Below are 16421 nucleotides of genomic sequence, written 5' to 3' on the forward strand. Positions count from 1 at the left end.
TCTGCTTTTGAATATGCTGTCTAGGTTGGTCATAACTTTCCTTCCAAGGAGTAAGCGTCTTTTAATTTCATGGCTGCAGTCACCATCTGCAGTGATTTTGGAGCCCAGAAAAATAAAGTCTGTTTCCACTGTTTCCCCATCTATTTCCCATGAAGTGGTGGGACCAGATGCCATGATCTTCGTTTTCTGAATGTTGAGCTTTAAGCCAACTTTTTCACTCTCCACTTTCACTTTCATCAAGAGGCTTTTGAGTTCCTTTTCACTTTCTGCCATAAGGGTGGTGTCATCTGCATATCTGAGGTTATTGGTATTTCTCCTGGGAATCTGGATTCCAGTTTGTGTTTCTTCAAGTTCAGCATTTCTCATGATGTACTCTGAATATAAGTTAAATAAACAGGGTGACAATATACAACCTTGAGGAACTCCTTTTCCTATTTGGAACCAGTCTGTTGTTCCATGTCCAGTTCTAACTGTTGCTTCCTGACCTGCATACAAATTTCTCAAGAGGCAATAAGGTGGTCTGGTATTCCCATCTCTTTCAGAATTTTCCACAGTTTACTGTGATCCTCACAGTCAAAGGCTTTGGCATAGTCAATAAAGCAGGAATGGATGTTTTTCTGGAACTCTCTTGCTTTTTCTATGATCCAGCGGATGTTGGCAATTTGATCTTTGGTTCCTCTGCCTTTTCTAAAACCAGCTTGAACATCAGGAAGTTCACGGTTCACATATTGCTGAAGCCTGGCTTGGAGAATTTTGAGCATTACTTTACTAGCATGTGAGATGAGTGCAATTGTGCAGTAGTTTGAGCATTCTTTGGCATTGCCTTTCTTTGGGATTGGAGTGAAAACTGACCTTTTCCAGTCCTGAGGCCACTGCTGAGTTTTCCAAATTTGTTGGCATATTGAGTGCAACACTTTCACATATCATCTTCCAGGATTTGGAATAGCTCAACTGGAATTCCATCACCTCCACTGGCTTTGTTCGTAGTGATGCTTTCTGAGGCCCATTTGACTTCACATTCCAGGATGTCTGGCTCTAGGTCAGTGATCACACCATCGTGATTATCTGGGTTGTGAAGATCTTTTTTGTATAGTTCTTCTGTGTATTCTTGCCATCTCTTCTTAATATCTTCTGCTTCTGTTAGGTCCATACCATTTCTGTCCTTTATCGAGCTCATCTTTGCATGAAATGTTACTTTGGTATCTCTGATTTTCTTGAAGAGATCCCTAGTGTTTCCCATTCTGTTGTTTTCCTCTATTTCTTTGCATTGATCGCTGAAGAAGGCTTTCTTATCTCTTCTTTCTATTCTTTGGAACTCTGCATTCAGATGTTTATATCTTTCCTCTTCTCCTTTGCTTTTCACTTCTGTTCTTTTCACAGCTATTTGTAAGGCCTCCCCAGACAGCCATTTTGCTTTTTTGCATTTCTTTTTCATGGGGATGGTCTTGATCCCTGTCGCCTGTGCAATGTCACGAACCTCATTCCATAGTTCATCAGGCACTCCATCTATCAGATCTAGGCCCTTAAATCTATTTCTCACGTCCACTGTATAATCATAAGGGATTTGATTTAGGTCATACCTGAATGGTCTAGTGGTTTTCCCTACTTTCTTCAATTTAAGTCTGAGCTGGATAAATCCATTTATTGTGATAGAATGTTAAGAGTAAGTAGATTGAAACATACACATTACCATCTGTAAAATAGATAGCCAGTGGGAATTTGCTGTATTAATGCAGGGAATCCAAAGCTGGTGCTCTGTGACAACCTAGAGGGGTGGGTTGGGGAGGGAACTGGGAGGGAGGTTTAAGAGGAGTGGACATGTGTGTGCTTGTGGCTCATTTGTGTTGATGTATGACAGAAATTATCACCATATTGTAAAGTAATTATCCTCCAATTAAAAACAAAATTCTAAAAACTTAGCCAAGATTGACACTGTCTCCACCAAAAAGCATTAGTTTTTTGTTTGGTGCATCATACAATTCATATTATATATGATGCATTATGTATGGTGCATATGATATATGGTGCATATATATTATATTCACATTATATATGGTGCATATATATATATTATATTCATATTATATATGATGCATTGTTTAGATGTGGTTTTATTAGCTAGTTTTATTTAACCTGAGGATTATTTCATTTTAGACTTTCCAGTGGTGTAAAGATTTTTAGCAACTGTAGCATGCATGAATATAGATATTTTGTTTCAACATTTGAAGCTCAGTGTTTTCAGAAGTTTTCAATATTGAAACCATTCTATCAAAATCAATCAGTGTGTGGTAATGGGATTTTGGAAGCTCATGAAGAATGTGACTGTGGCAGTGAACAGGTGAGTGATTAAGACTGAAATCTGAGCACAATTTTGTATGTTTCTGATAAGCAACCATGGTATATATGGAATAATATATGCAACTAAGTCTTCAGTAGAATTAAGATATAAAAATGAGGATAAATTAAGATGTATGAATCACTTCCACATACCTCTTCAACTGAGAAGATGAGTAGTCATGAAATCTGGGTTTGTACACACCATTCCCAATTATGCCAGCAGAGAATTTTTGAGTATGTGTACTAAATGAAATCTCTTTTAGCCTAAATCTTATGACTTCAGTCTCTGTTTTCTTTATAAACTTCCGAACTTGATCCAGCGTTTTTCTGTCTTTTGTCATTGCGAGAATGTTTAAACATTATAATGGGTTTTTCTTAATTATTTTCAAATATTCATATATTTCCAGGTTTCAGGATGATCAAAATTTGTTCTTTATAATCTTTCTAAAGATAAATATAGAATCTATTATACTATATCTCCATCAACCAAATGCGCAATTAACACTATTCTCAACTGATAGGACCAGATATTTAGTTTGTTATGCTATCATTATTTTCTAATATTTAACAATCCCCCCATTTAAATAAAATTTCTTCATGATTACTCCCCCAGCAGCTATATGACTTTCTCATCCACCAACAAAAATAGCTAACTGCTACTCATTTGTGTAACTTAAATCCTTACAAATTCTCTTAACCATCTACCATTTCCTTATATGTACGTATGTATGTATGTGTGTGTGCATATATATGTATATATGTTTTCTGACTATCTCAGATTTTCCAGTGTCATCTTAGTTTTTTGCCAAATAGCACAATTAACATCTTGCATTGACCTACCCCTGAATATGTGCCAGTTACTTGACAAATCTGATATTTTTAATGAAAGATAAAATGAAGTGGCATAATCTAGGGCTAAATCTACACAATGTGAGTTTCTGCAACTGCAGGCTACAGATAGACCGATAACTATAGCATATGCTGACAGTGCTCCACCATATTTCCTTGGCACTGATTATTCCTGCAGCATGTTTTTGCTTCATGTACCTGATACTTTGTGATGTAGTGTTTGTTCTGTCCTCAATAGAGTGGAATACTTGGGCAGTTATCAAGGAGAACTTAATGTACTCAGGACTAGCAATCAGCCCTCAGATAATTAGGATTGTGGATAATGTCCCCAATTGTTTGCTCTGCATGAGGAAATTCTCTAAAGCATGTTCTGCATCAGAGTTCTACAAACTATAGCCAATGGATCAAATTCAGCTGCCATTCACTTTTGTAAATGGTACTTTATTGGAATGCAGCCATGCTTATATGTTGGCATGTTGTCTATGACTCTTTTTGTGCTATAACAATGGAGTTGAATAGTTGCAACAGAGACCATATGGCATAGCATTTCTACAAAACTGAAACTATTTGCTCTTTCATCCTTTACAAAAAATGTTTTCTGTCCCCAACTCTGTATCGTTTCCCAGAGGTATCTGTGGGATATTTTTTTTTTGATTTTAACTTTTTATTTTGTATTGGATTATAGCCAATTAGCAATATTGTGATAGTGTCAGGTGAACAGTGAAGGGATTCAGTTTTATATATATATGTGTGTGTGTGTGTGTGTGTGTGTATGTGTCAGAGAAGGCAATGGCACCCCACTGCAGTACTCTTGCCTGGAAAATCCCATGGATGGAGGAGCCTGGTAGGCTGCAGTTCATGGGGTCGCTGAGGGTAGGATACCACTGAGCGACTCACTTTCACTTTTCACTTTCATGCATTGGAGAAGGAAATGGCAACCCACTCCAGTGTTCTTACCTGGAGAATCCCAGGGACAGGGGAGCCTAGTGGGCTGCCATCTATGGGGTCGCACAGAGTCGGACACGACTGAAGTGACTTAGCAGCATATATATATGTATATATATATACATACATATATATTCATTCTCCCCAAACTCCCCTCCCATCCAAGCTGCCACATAACACTGAGCAAAGTTCCATGGGCTATACAGTAGGTCCTTGTTGGTTATTCATTTTAAATATAGTGGTGTGCACTGACAACCACAAGTTGGTTCTCTAAGTCTGTGAGTCTCTTTCTCTTTTGTATGTAAGTTCATTTGTATCATTTCCTTTTAGATTCTAAATATCAGGAATGTCATATGATATTTCATCATCTATGTCTGACTTACTTCACTCAGCATTACAATCTCTAGGTCCATCCATGTTGCTGCAAATGGCATTATTTCATTCTTTTTAATGGATAAATAATACTCCATGGTATTACAATCCCACTGCTGGGTATATATCCAGAGAAAATCATAATTTAAAAAGATACATGCACTCTAATGTTTATTGTAGCCTGTTTACAATAGCCAAGGCGTGGAAGCAATGTACATGTCCATCGACAGATAAATGGATAAAAAAGATGTGATATATATATACAATGGAATGATACTTGTGAGATTTAGCTTTATCTTATAGGAGCCATATCTTACAGGAGCTCACAAATTGACATGTGTTAGCTTGCTTCCCTTCCCTAATATCCCATGCCAGTGCTTTGGTGTAAGCAGAATGGACCTTCAAATACATTTGCTCTCAAATCCCTGGAATTTGTGGGTGTGCATATTACATGGCAGAAGGTAATTTGCAGAAGTAACTAAGCATATGGACCTTAAAGAAGGGACATTATTCTGGATTATCTGGGTGGGTCCAGTCTAAGCACATGAGCCCTCAAAAACAGAATGTTCTCCAGGTGAAATCAGAGAGCTGTTACAGAAAGGGGCTCAAAAAGCCTTGGAAAGTGAGAGGGACTCAAACTGCTACTGAAGGAAGACACATGGAAGAATAAGAGGAAATGTTGGTATTTTCTTGGAGAAAAGACTAGTTCTTGGCTGATAGCTACCAAAGCAACAGGATGCTTATTCTCCAAATTGGGGTTTTACACTTGTGAGACTGTAAGCTATAACCTGACCTAGATTACCCATCTGAAATTCTGACTTATAGGAAGTATGATAAAATTAGCTTGTGTAAGTTTTAAGTTTGACCACTGAGTTTGTGGTCATTTGTAACAGCATCAGTAGGGAAATAATACACCTTCCAAATAAATTACTAATATGCATCCTTATTGCAGGCTTCCAGGTGGCTCAGTGGTAAAGAATCCGCCTGCCAATACAGGAGATGTACATTTGATCTCTGGGTCGGGAAGATCACCTGGAGAAGGAAGTGGCAACTCACTCCGGTATGCTTGCCTGGGAAATCCCATGGACAGAGGAGCCTGGTGGGCTACAGTCGTAAAAGAGTTGAGCACAGTTTAGCGACTAAACCACCACAATGACAATCCTTGTTTCAGAGTCTCTTTCTGGGGAAACTCAAAGCACATTAGCTGAATCAGAAATTGTCCTAGGAAGCAGATACTCAGGATTCTGGAGCTTCCCTGGTGGCTCAGCGGTGAAGAATCCACTTGCCAATGCAAAAGACAGTTTCCATCACTGGTTCAGGAAAAATCCACTTGCCACAGGACAACTAAGCCTGTGCACCACAGCTACTGAGCCTGTGCTCTAGAGCCCGGTAGCCGCAACCACCATAGCCTGAAGGCTCTAAAGCCTGAGCTCCGCAACAAGAGAAGCCCCCGCAATGAGAAGCCTATGCACCGCCACTAGAGAGAGTGCACGTGCAGCAATGAAGACCCAGCGAAGCCAAAATAAATAAATAAATAGAAAAAAATATATGATCCTGAAAGTGTATTTCATGCTGGCCACATAGTAATAGGTACTCATGTACTCATTTCTGGACTTGGCATATTTGAATAGATGCACTTGAGAAACTTAAACCTCCAGATTCCTCAGAAGCCCCTGGGCTGTGAAGTTACTGACCGCCTCCTGGTGGAGCAGAGCATCACATTGTGTGTGGACCACAGAGACTTACATGAGATGGATGTCTCACAAGAGGATGCCTATTCTTCTCAAGATCTGTCTCTGCATTCCCTTGGTACCAAACCACCAGTTAGTGTCAAGTCTAAATGCAGCCCAAGTGAAGACACACTCTATGCTACTGGAATAAAGAGGTTATTTCTTTGAATTGTAGAATTTGCTAATATGTGTGGACAAGAACATGGAGAACATGCCAGGGAGAGATATCAAGGATATTGGCCCCAAGATATTGAAATATAAGCCTAGGTAAGGTATTGACAGGGGGATGCTGTCCAGTGAATTAGGATTTAATGCCTTGGTAGGGGACTTCCCTTGTTGCTCAGCTGGTAAAAATCTGCCTGCCATGAAGGAGACCTGGGTTCGACCCCTGGGTTGGGAAGATCCCCTGGAAAAGGAAAAGGCTACCCACTCCAGTATTCTGTTCTGGAGAATTCGATGGACTATACAGTCCATGGGGTTGCAAAGAGTCAGACACGACTGAGCACTTTCATACTAGGGGACTTCCCAGGTGGCTCATTGGTCAAGAATCTGCCTGCAATGCAGGAGGTACAAGAGAAGCAAGCTCGATCCCTCCGTTGGGAGGATCCCCTGGAGAAGGGAATGGTAGCCCACTCCAGTGTTCTTGCCTGGAAAATGTCATGGACAGAGGAGCCTGGTGGGCTACAGTCCATCAGACTGCAAAGGGTTGGACACAACTGAGTGAATGCGAGCATCCTTTCATCCAAGATAACCTAGGGCCAGCCTTGATTTGCTGCTGGGTGGAGCCTTGAAGATGGGAAACAATCTGGACTATAATAAATGAGGTTGTTATGCCAGAACTACCTTAATGGAGTAACACAGGAAGAATCAAAAGTTGAGTAGTGGCCATATTTTAATACAAAAACTAGCACCTAATTATTTGAGTGGCCCAGAGTGCACCCCTTTCACTAAAACAATTAAGAAATGCATTTCCAAGGAGATTCCAACATTGCTGAAAATCTCGGTGGTAGCTTTCTTCTATAGACTAGGGTTGGTGGTTGGTAGTACCAGTATGGAATTGGGCATTCAATGTCACTAGGGATTGCTGAATTCCAAAATAGCTGAGGCCAAGCAGCTGTGGTTAAGAGAGATCTGGGTGGTCAATGATGAGACTCCTTGATGTGTGTAGCTGAAAACAAGAAGGGAACAAAGGGCTGTTGTCAAATATTACTAATGGAAATTCACAATTCCTTGCTAAATTTATGCAACCAAGCCAGTTTCAGAGCCAGAGCTCATTGTTGAAGTTGAGGTTGAGATCCTACAGTAGCCCCAGTAAGGATATAAAGCAGCAATTTCCTCAGTGATTCCCCTCCATAGTGACCTCCAGCTGTTTGCTGTAGCTGTTCACTGGGGAAGACCCAGATCGTTATAGAATGATGCACAGAGCATCTTTACTCAAGAGGCTTACAAAGAGGAACCAAAGCACCAGCATGGATAGCATAGGCATGTAGAGAATCCAAGTGGTACCTGGCATCTTTGGTAAAATCCATCTTAGAGTAGATCCAGTAGGTTCCTTAGCCTAACCTGTGGTCATGTTGCTAGTTCTTCTGTGACATATTGAGGTGACAATGAGAAGGTGACAGATCTTCACCTGGGTTCCCCAATATGTGGAGTAAGAACTACAAGAATGGGAAAGGATAAATATAAACACCTGAAATCACCAGGATAGAAATTAGCAAGCAGAATGTATTCTTGACGAAGAAATCAATAGGCAAAGTAGAAAGTAATTTGAATTACATGAAAATGGAATGTAATGAAAACCAAGGCCATTGCAGAATGATTAGTTAGCAGATCTAACAGGGCTGATCAGAAGACCCAAAACACCTTCATGGTCAACATAGCTTCTGTATCCAAGCATCCTACACCCAAGTGCAAGTTCTTGTTATAAATAAATAAAATGGGTAAGACTCTACTAACAAGAGTAAAGGAAAAAAATCATGAATAACAGTACTTAAAGATGAGACAACACGGTATGTCTTATAATATGACATGAAAAAATAGTAGGATGGCATCACAAACATTGTACTAATAAATTTAACAACCAGGAAAAAACAAACAAACAGCATTTACAATTGCACTAATCTCAAACCCTAACAAAGTAATGCTCAAAATTCTCCAGCCTAGGCTTCAACAGTCTATGAACAGAGAACTTCCACATGTTCAACCTGGATTTAGAAAAGGCAGAGGAAGCAGAGACCAAACTGCCAACATCCAAAGAAAAAGCAAGAGAATTCCAGAAAAACGTCTTCATTGACTATGCTAAAGCCTTTGACTGTGTGGATCACAACAAACTGTGGAACAATCTTCAAGAGATGGGAATTCCAGACCACCTTACCTGCCTCCTGAGAAATCTGGATTCAGGTCAAGAAGCAACAGATAGAACTGGACATGGAACAATGGACTGGTTCCAAATTGGGAAAGGAGTATGTCAAGGCTGTGTATTGTCACCCTGCTCATTTAACTTATATGCAGAGTACATCATGTGAAATGCCAGGCTGGATGAAACACAAGTTGGAATCAAGATTTCTGGGAGAAATATCAATAACCCTGGATATGCAGATGACACCACCCTTATGGCAGAAAGCAAAAAGAAACTAAAGAGCCTCTTGATGAAAGTGAAAGAGGAGAGTGAAAAACCTGGCTTAAAACTCAACATTCACAAAATGAAGATCAAGGGATCTGGTCCCATCACTTCATGGCAAATAGATGGGGAAACAATGGAACCAGTGACAGACTTTATTTTCTTGGGCTCCAAAATCATTGCAGATGGTGACTGCAGCCATGAAATTCAAAGATGCTTGCTGCTTGGAAGAAAATCTATGACCAACCAAGCTGCTGCTGCTGCAGCTAAGTCACTTCAGTTGTGTCCAACTCTGTGTGACCCTAGGGACAGCAGCCCACCAGACTCCTCTGTCCATGGGATTCTCTAGGCAAGAATACTGGAGTATGTTGCCATTTCCTTCTCCATCTGTGACTATAGTCTAGAAAAAGAAAGAAAGTGAAGTCACTCAGTCGTGTCTGACTCTCTGCGACCCCATGAACTGTAGCCTACCAAGTTCCCCCATCTAAGGGATTTTCCAGGCAAGGACACTGGAGTGGGTTGCCATTTCCTTCTTCAGACCAATCTAGACAGCATATTAAAAAGCAGAGACATTACTTTGCCAACAAATGTCTGTCTAGTCAAAGCTACGGTTTTTCCAGTAGTCAGGTATGGATGTGAGATTTGGACCATAAAGAAAGCTGAGCACCGAGGAATTGATGGTTTTGAGCTGTGGTATTGGAGAAGGTTCTTGAGAGTCCCTTGGACTGCAAGGAGATCCAACCAGTCAATCCTAAAGGAATTCAGTCCTGAATACTCATTGGAAGGGCTGATGCTGTTACTTTGGTTCTATTACTTTGGCTACCTGATGCAAAGAACTGACTCATTAGAAAAGACCCTGATGCTGGGAAAGATTGAAGGCAAGAGGAGAAGGGGACAACAGAGGATGAGATAGTTGGATGGCATCACTGACTTGGCAGATATGAGTTTGAACAAGCTCCCGGAATTGGTGATGGATAGGGAAGCCTGGTGTGCTACTGTCCATGGGTTCGCAAGGAGTCAGACATGACTGAGTAACTGAACTGAACTGAACAAAGGACAACATGAGTAGAAAAAAATATGTGAATAGCCTTATATATTTTAAGTAAATAATGTGCATAATTTTAAACCTTAGAAAAGTTCATACCAGTTGTCTTTACTGGTGAAAATAAAAAATTAAGAAATTATACTGATTTTATGCAACATTACCTAGAGTATAGAAAAAAGCTATATGCTGTAATTCATTTTTAAGGATAAGATAACCTTAATTAAAGGGCTTCCCAGGTGGCACAGTAGTAAAGAATCTGCCTGCCAATGCAGGAGTTGCAAGACATGGAAGTTCTATCCCTGTGTCCAGAAGATTCCCTAGAGTAGGGAATGGCAAGTTACTCCTGTATTATTGCCTGGGAAATCCCATGGACAGGGGAACCTGTTAAGTTACAGTCCATGGGGTGGAAAACAGTAGTACAGAACTAAACACACAAACACACATGCACACACATACATACACACAAATCTTTGATTAAATATCTAATGAGACTATTTCAAGGATGGATTTATGTATGCCCATATTTCTTTTTTTTACCTTTCACTTTTTTTAATATAAATTTATTTATTTTAATTGGAAGCTAATTATGATCACAGAATTCTCAGTAAAAGATATAAACTGAATGTAATGAAATCTGCACACATGCACTAGCACACACATTATAGAATTTATTGGTTTATTTAAGGAATTTTAAAGTGTGATTATCTCAGTGGAGAGATAATAATCTTCTATTAAAAGGGAACTTACTGTATTATAGGGGAAGGTGTCTATAAAATCTTATAGTTAACATCATATACATGATGGTCTTTCTCCCTGAACTCCGTAATGAGGCATGATGCCCCCTATTATCTTTCATACTTGATTTTGACTGTGATGCACCAGCCAGCAAAGCAAAGCAGGAAAAGAAAATATTTAACAATCGGAAGTGTAACTTCATCCCTAATAATATGATTATGTGAAATTAAGACCTGAAATAATCCAGAAATAAATTATAATTTGTCTGTAAAAGTGCATTTATCAAGGTCAGTGTTTCCATAGTTCACAAAAATAAAGAGACTTCTTTATATCAGCAATAAATTAGAAAAAGAAATGTTAAGACACCATTTACAACAGAACTAAGAAACATGAAATGTTTAAGAATGTGTCCAGTAAAATATGTACAGGACCATGGAATAAAAAACTGCAAAGCATTGCTAGGAGAAATCATGGAAATATTTAACAAATTCAAAAAGAATCCTTATTGTAAGATTGGAGGAATTGATATTGATGAGATAGTGTTTTCTCTTCAAATTTATCATCTCCAGATGCAATCCTAATGTGTATAAATTAATCCTCAAACAAATATAGAGTTATAAAATAGAAGGGGATTTTACCAGCTTTTCAGAAAATTGTGTATATTCTACTTTGTTACTACACCAAACTTGAAAAGTGAAAATTTCTAATAGTTGCATTCTTAATTGTAAAACCAAAATTAGTGGATTATTTATATCCTATTATGCTAAAACCCACTGGTCTATATCACACTTCAAGTGTACCTTTGGCATGCATATAATTTTCTAATTTCTAATGCTGTTTCACTGAATTATGCAGTTTCTAAATATTGACAATTTTCATATTCATTAATATCATCACTAATATCATCAGAAAAGTAATGGAAAAATGAAGGCTCTGTGGATGGTAAAATTTTCCAAAATTCTAATTTTCACTTGAAAGATTCAAATTCAGTTGTTTTCCTTAGAGTAACAGGCATACTTCATTCACTTTTAAGAAAATGTCTGCCAAATACCTGAGCCTGAAAAACCGTGGTTTATCTGTCAGTTGTTCTTGCAAGTAAAAACGCTTTCTATGGTACATGTGACTAGTCAATCTGCAATGCAAACGATCATAAAAGTGTTTTCCTTGAGAATCTATAGTAATGGAGAATATATTGTGATTATGCATAAAAGGTGCTTATGAACGGTCTCCGTTTGTCACACGATATTAGAGGAATGTTCAAAGGTTAAAATTCAACAAATTTAGTAGTTTTTTACTTCTTTACCAAAGACCTCCTTAAATGAAGCTGTTAAGTACATGATGATGAATAATACAATGACCAAAAGCTTTGATTTAAACTAGACCTCCAGCAGTTTCATATACAATTGCTTTTACCCAATCAATGCAAATATCAACACAATATAAAAGACAAATAAAGTCTAATTATTATTAAGAATTTGTTGGCTTTATAGACATCATTAAAAATATTTTAGATATCTCCCAAGATCTGCCAATTACATTTGGAGAGCTTATAGTTTGAACTAGTTGGCAGATAGTAAACGTAAAATTGTTGACTAATTTTAATAGTAAAGAAAAATTCAGTATTACGAAGTCACACACACAAACACACACTATAGTCTAGTGTAACAAACATAGATGCGAGTTTTCTATGATAAATATTGACAAGTAAATTCATGGTTAAGAATCTGCCTGCAGTGTGGGAGACCCAGGTTCGATCCCTGGGTTGGGAAGATCCCCTGGAGGAGGGCATGGCAACCCACACCAGTATTCTTGCCTAGAGAATCCCCAGGGACAGAGGAGCCTGGTAGGCTAGAATCCATGGGGTCACAGAGTCGGACACAACTAAATGACTAAGCACAGATTCATACATAATCAAAAGAAAAGTCTGCCCAATTGAGGTTTATCTGGAAGAACACAAACTAAACTTATCCATGTGATTATTATACTAAACAAAGAAAAACATATCACAACTGAGGAAGAATCTTTAACACTAAATACTCCTTCTTCAAAAATGTACTTCAGAATAAAATTTAGTATTAGTTTTAAGAAACTTTCTAGCAGTAATTTATAACAAATTTAATATATAATAGTGACTCATTAGAAGTAGATCCATTATATTTGATAATAAAAAAAGTGTCATTGCTGTTAGAGTACAATAGTGGAATACCTGAGACAAAAAGTAATAGTCTTTATTTTTTAAAAGTCAATAAATAATTAGAAAATGAAATAACAGAGGCGTGTTTACTACACTCTTAAAAAAAACAAACTATGTAACAAATTGGTGTAAAGTTAATGAGTTCTTTCCAGTACATTGAAAGTCTAAATGATTTAACAAAACTGAAAGATAACACAGAAATTGCAATAAATAGCTGTTTTTTTAAAGTCAAATTGCATTCAATTTACTCTTTATTAAATCCCAATCAACACACCCGTTTTAACCTGAATTGAACTACTCTTCTGCCAAAGCAGATCCTAAATTTTATCTAGAAATATAAGTTAAACAAGTGCATGAATCTATTTTAATGTTTTGGAACAGTGGCATAGGAAATTAAATATACATACACACATACGCACAAGGTGATGATGGCAAAAGAACAACAACAAAATAACATTAAAGGGAATAGATGGTTCATGGCTTGGTTATTGCTGCATCACCAGCACACAGAACAGTATCTGATATATATTCCAGGCTCAACAAACATTGTTGATTGAGTGAATGCACGGAGAATGTAATTCTCATTATAATAGCATAGGATGTGTGCAAGTGGGTGAGGACTGACTCTTTGATGCATTTGAAATACCCCATTAGGAACAGTGTTACTTGGAAGGTTTATTCCAAAGTTTTTCTTAAAGAGAACTAGGGAAGAATACAAAGGGACTTTTGATGTTTTAAACATTTTTATAGACTGTACTCCATTAAAGTTATTTAAAAATAATGGCTATATAATATATCCTTGTTGTTTATTTATTCTATACATAGTAGTGTGTATCTCTTAATGCCCTTATCTTACCCTTACCTCTCTTCCCTTTGCTACCTGGTAACCACTAGCTGTGGGCTTCCCTTGGGGGCTCAGTGGTAAAGAATCTGCCTGCCAGTGCAGGAGAGGTGACTTTTTTTTTTTTTCTAATTTTATTTTATTTTTAAACTTTACATAATAGTATTAGTTTTGCCAAATATCAAAATGAATCCGCCACAGGTATACATGTGGAGAGGTGACTTTGATCCCTGGGTTGGGAAGATCCCCTGGAGAAGAAAATGGCAACCCATTTCAGTATTCTTGCCTGGGAAATCCCATGGACAGAGAAACCCAGAGGGCTGACAGTCCGTGGGGTGACAAGAGCTGGATACGACTCAGTGACTAAACAACCACCCCTAGCTGTATGTTTCAGTTTTGTTATGTCTGTTATTTGTTTTCTCTTAGATTTTGCATATGAATGACAACTACAAAGGAACATTTTAGAAAATGAGTTCATTTTGGGGTAATTTTGCCTTACAAAATATCAAAACATATTACAAGGCTGTTAAATTTGGCTCACTGTGATATTGGGCCATTGGCTTAAGAAATGAAAGTTGACATCTATACATCTGTATCTATTTATATGCCAGCATTTATGTCTATCAACTGATCTAACTCTTCATTTCGATGTTGGGCAAAACTAATACAATATTGTAAAAATAAAATTTAAAAAAAATCACTAAAAAAAACAAAAAGAAAAAGTTATATAGATATATAACATTTAATTTCCAGGGTGAAAATTGTTAATGTCATAAGAGTTATCAATTCAATGCATTCCCTACTAGGAAGGGAGAAACAAGCCCTGAAAATGCAGAATCTGAACTATTATCAGCTGGGCCACCATGTTGCTAGGAGCTGGCCTGCTGCTCACAGACAGGCTGCAGTGTTCCCCTGTTGAAAATGAATGATTTTATACAAGACCAACACCTGTAATCAAAATGGATGAAGGAAAAAGAGTAAAGCACTCTTTAAGCAAGGCCCTCCACTTTATTTCTGAGAAGGGTAAAACCTGAAAATTGTCCAAGTTACAATAGTGACCAAACACCCCCTTTTCCTGGCCAATGAGTAATTCCTGCTTCTTTACCAGTTTCAACCCTGGCATTAATACTGTCTTTATTCTTGTGTTTGTGTGTGCCCATTCGCTAGGTTGTGTCTGACTTTTTGTGACCCCATGGACTGTAGCCTGCCAGGCTCCTCTGTCCATGAAATTTCTCAGGCAAGGATACTGGAATGGGTTGCCATTTCCTATTCCAGGGGATCTTCCTGACCCAGGGATCAAACCTGTCTCCTGCATTTGACAGGGAAATTCTTTACCACTGTGCCCCCTGGGAAGCTCCCTTCTTCTTCTAGATAAGAATTATTAAAATACCCAATCATAGATGAACTCCTGGTTTCTGACAGCATCTAGTCTTGCAAACTCCAGACTCTTTAAACCCTCCCCAGATTACCTAAGCCTCAATCCTCTAATTACACACTCTCATGGAGGTATATACAGTTCCCCATGGCATTTGTTTTCCTTTGCAGAAACTATTAATAAACCCAGCTTGTTCAACTCAGATGTGTCCCAGGTGGATTTTGGGAGAATGGCATTGGCACCTATATCTTTATAAATATCCCCCATTTTATACACGTGTAAGCTGTTTTTGTGCTGACACACACACATGCAGGTGTGTGCATTTATTTATTCCTGTATTCACAAATACAGTGATGAGTAAAATACTAGAGTAAATATCCCACAAAATATGGAGGGGTACATTTCTGGAAAAAAATCTGTAAGTTTTAAAAAACAACAAAGTATCAATAAAATAGTGATAATATTTTATAGTCTTGGCATGTTGGAGGGCTTGGTGACGAGATATAAAATGCAATAGTCATAAAGGAAGAAGAAAGTTGCAAATTACAGGAAATGACAAACAGACACCATTAATAAGACAAAAATAGACTTCAAGGACAAGTTATTATCAAAGAGAGGAGGAAAAGGGTAATCGGAGATTTTTAAAAAGCCACTCCTATTTAAAGGGGGGAAAAGGAAAATGAATAAACAAAAATCCTTCTGCAAAATGGTGAAAATTGTGAGAAGGAATGGTTATTCATAAACAAAATTTTACAAAATGCAAAATCATTTTCAAACACACCAGTAATCAGAGAACTAATTATAAAAATAAGGCACCATTTGCAAGTTACCTTGTTATAAATTAAACATTGCTAATAATTAGTTTTGACAAACACTGTTTGGTCATGCATCCTTATTTCCTTTTCATGAAAGAATACATAAATGCACATACACTCATGTAATGGTATTGAACTTTGGAACATTAAACACTAAAATGGAATCCAGAAAAAAGTTATATGCTCTAACTCATTTTTTAAGGATAAGATACCCAGTGAGAACCTGAGGAAACTGCAGAATATGATCACAACTTCAGAGTTTTACTCCATATTTTCTATATTATTTCTATGATGGGAATATTTACAAATACATATCCATTCACATAAACATAAGAAAAATTGGAAACATTTGAAAAATTTTAAATGAAGAAGAATCTTATTAAGGACAAAATCATTAAAACTTGATTTTTTAGTAAATGGAAGATATTTAATTTTACAAATTTTTAAGAATATAAAAATATTAAATAACATATAAATTATATAAATATATATATAATATAAATGCAATGAATTTACTTGAAAAATATTTGGTTAACATCATTTAAAATCATCTAATTTAAATA

General features: G+C 37.4%; 1 protein-coding gene across 1 annotated transcript in view; it reads left to right on the plus strand.

The window, feature by feature from the left end:
- ADAM18 (ADAM metallopeptidase domain 18) overlaps positions 1-16421 on the plus strand; it is a 108635-nt gene that overhangs the window by 35625 nt on the left and 56589 nt on the right. Inside the window, exon 12 of the mRNA XM_010846438.1 lies at positions 2155-2338. Within this exon, the coding sequence (XP_010844740.1) occupies positions 2155-2338 (184 nt within the window). The remainder of the gene's footprint in view (positions 1-2154; positions 2339-16421) is intronic.

The sequence above is a fragment of the Bison bison genome, unplaced genomic scaffold, assembly GCF_000754665.1.
Source record: "Bison bison bison isolate TAMUID 2011002044 unplaced genomic scaffold, Bison_UMD1.0 scf7180017864236, whole genome shotgun sequence".
In the NCBI taxonomy this organism is placed as follows: domain Eukaryota; kingdom Metazoa; phylum Chordata; class Mammalia; order Artiodactyla; family Bovidae; genus Bison; species Bison bison.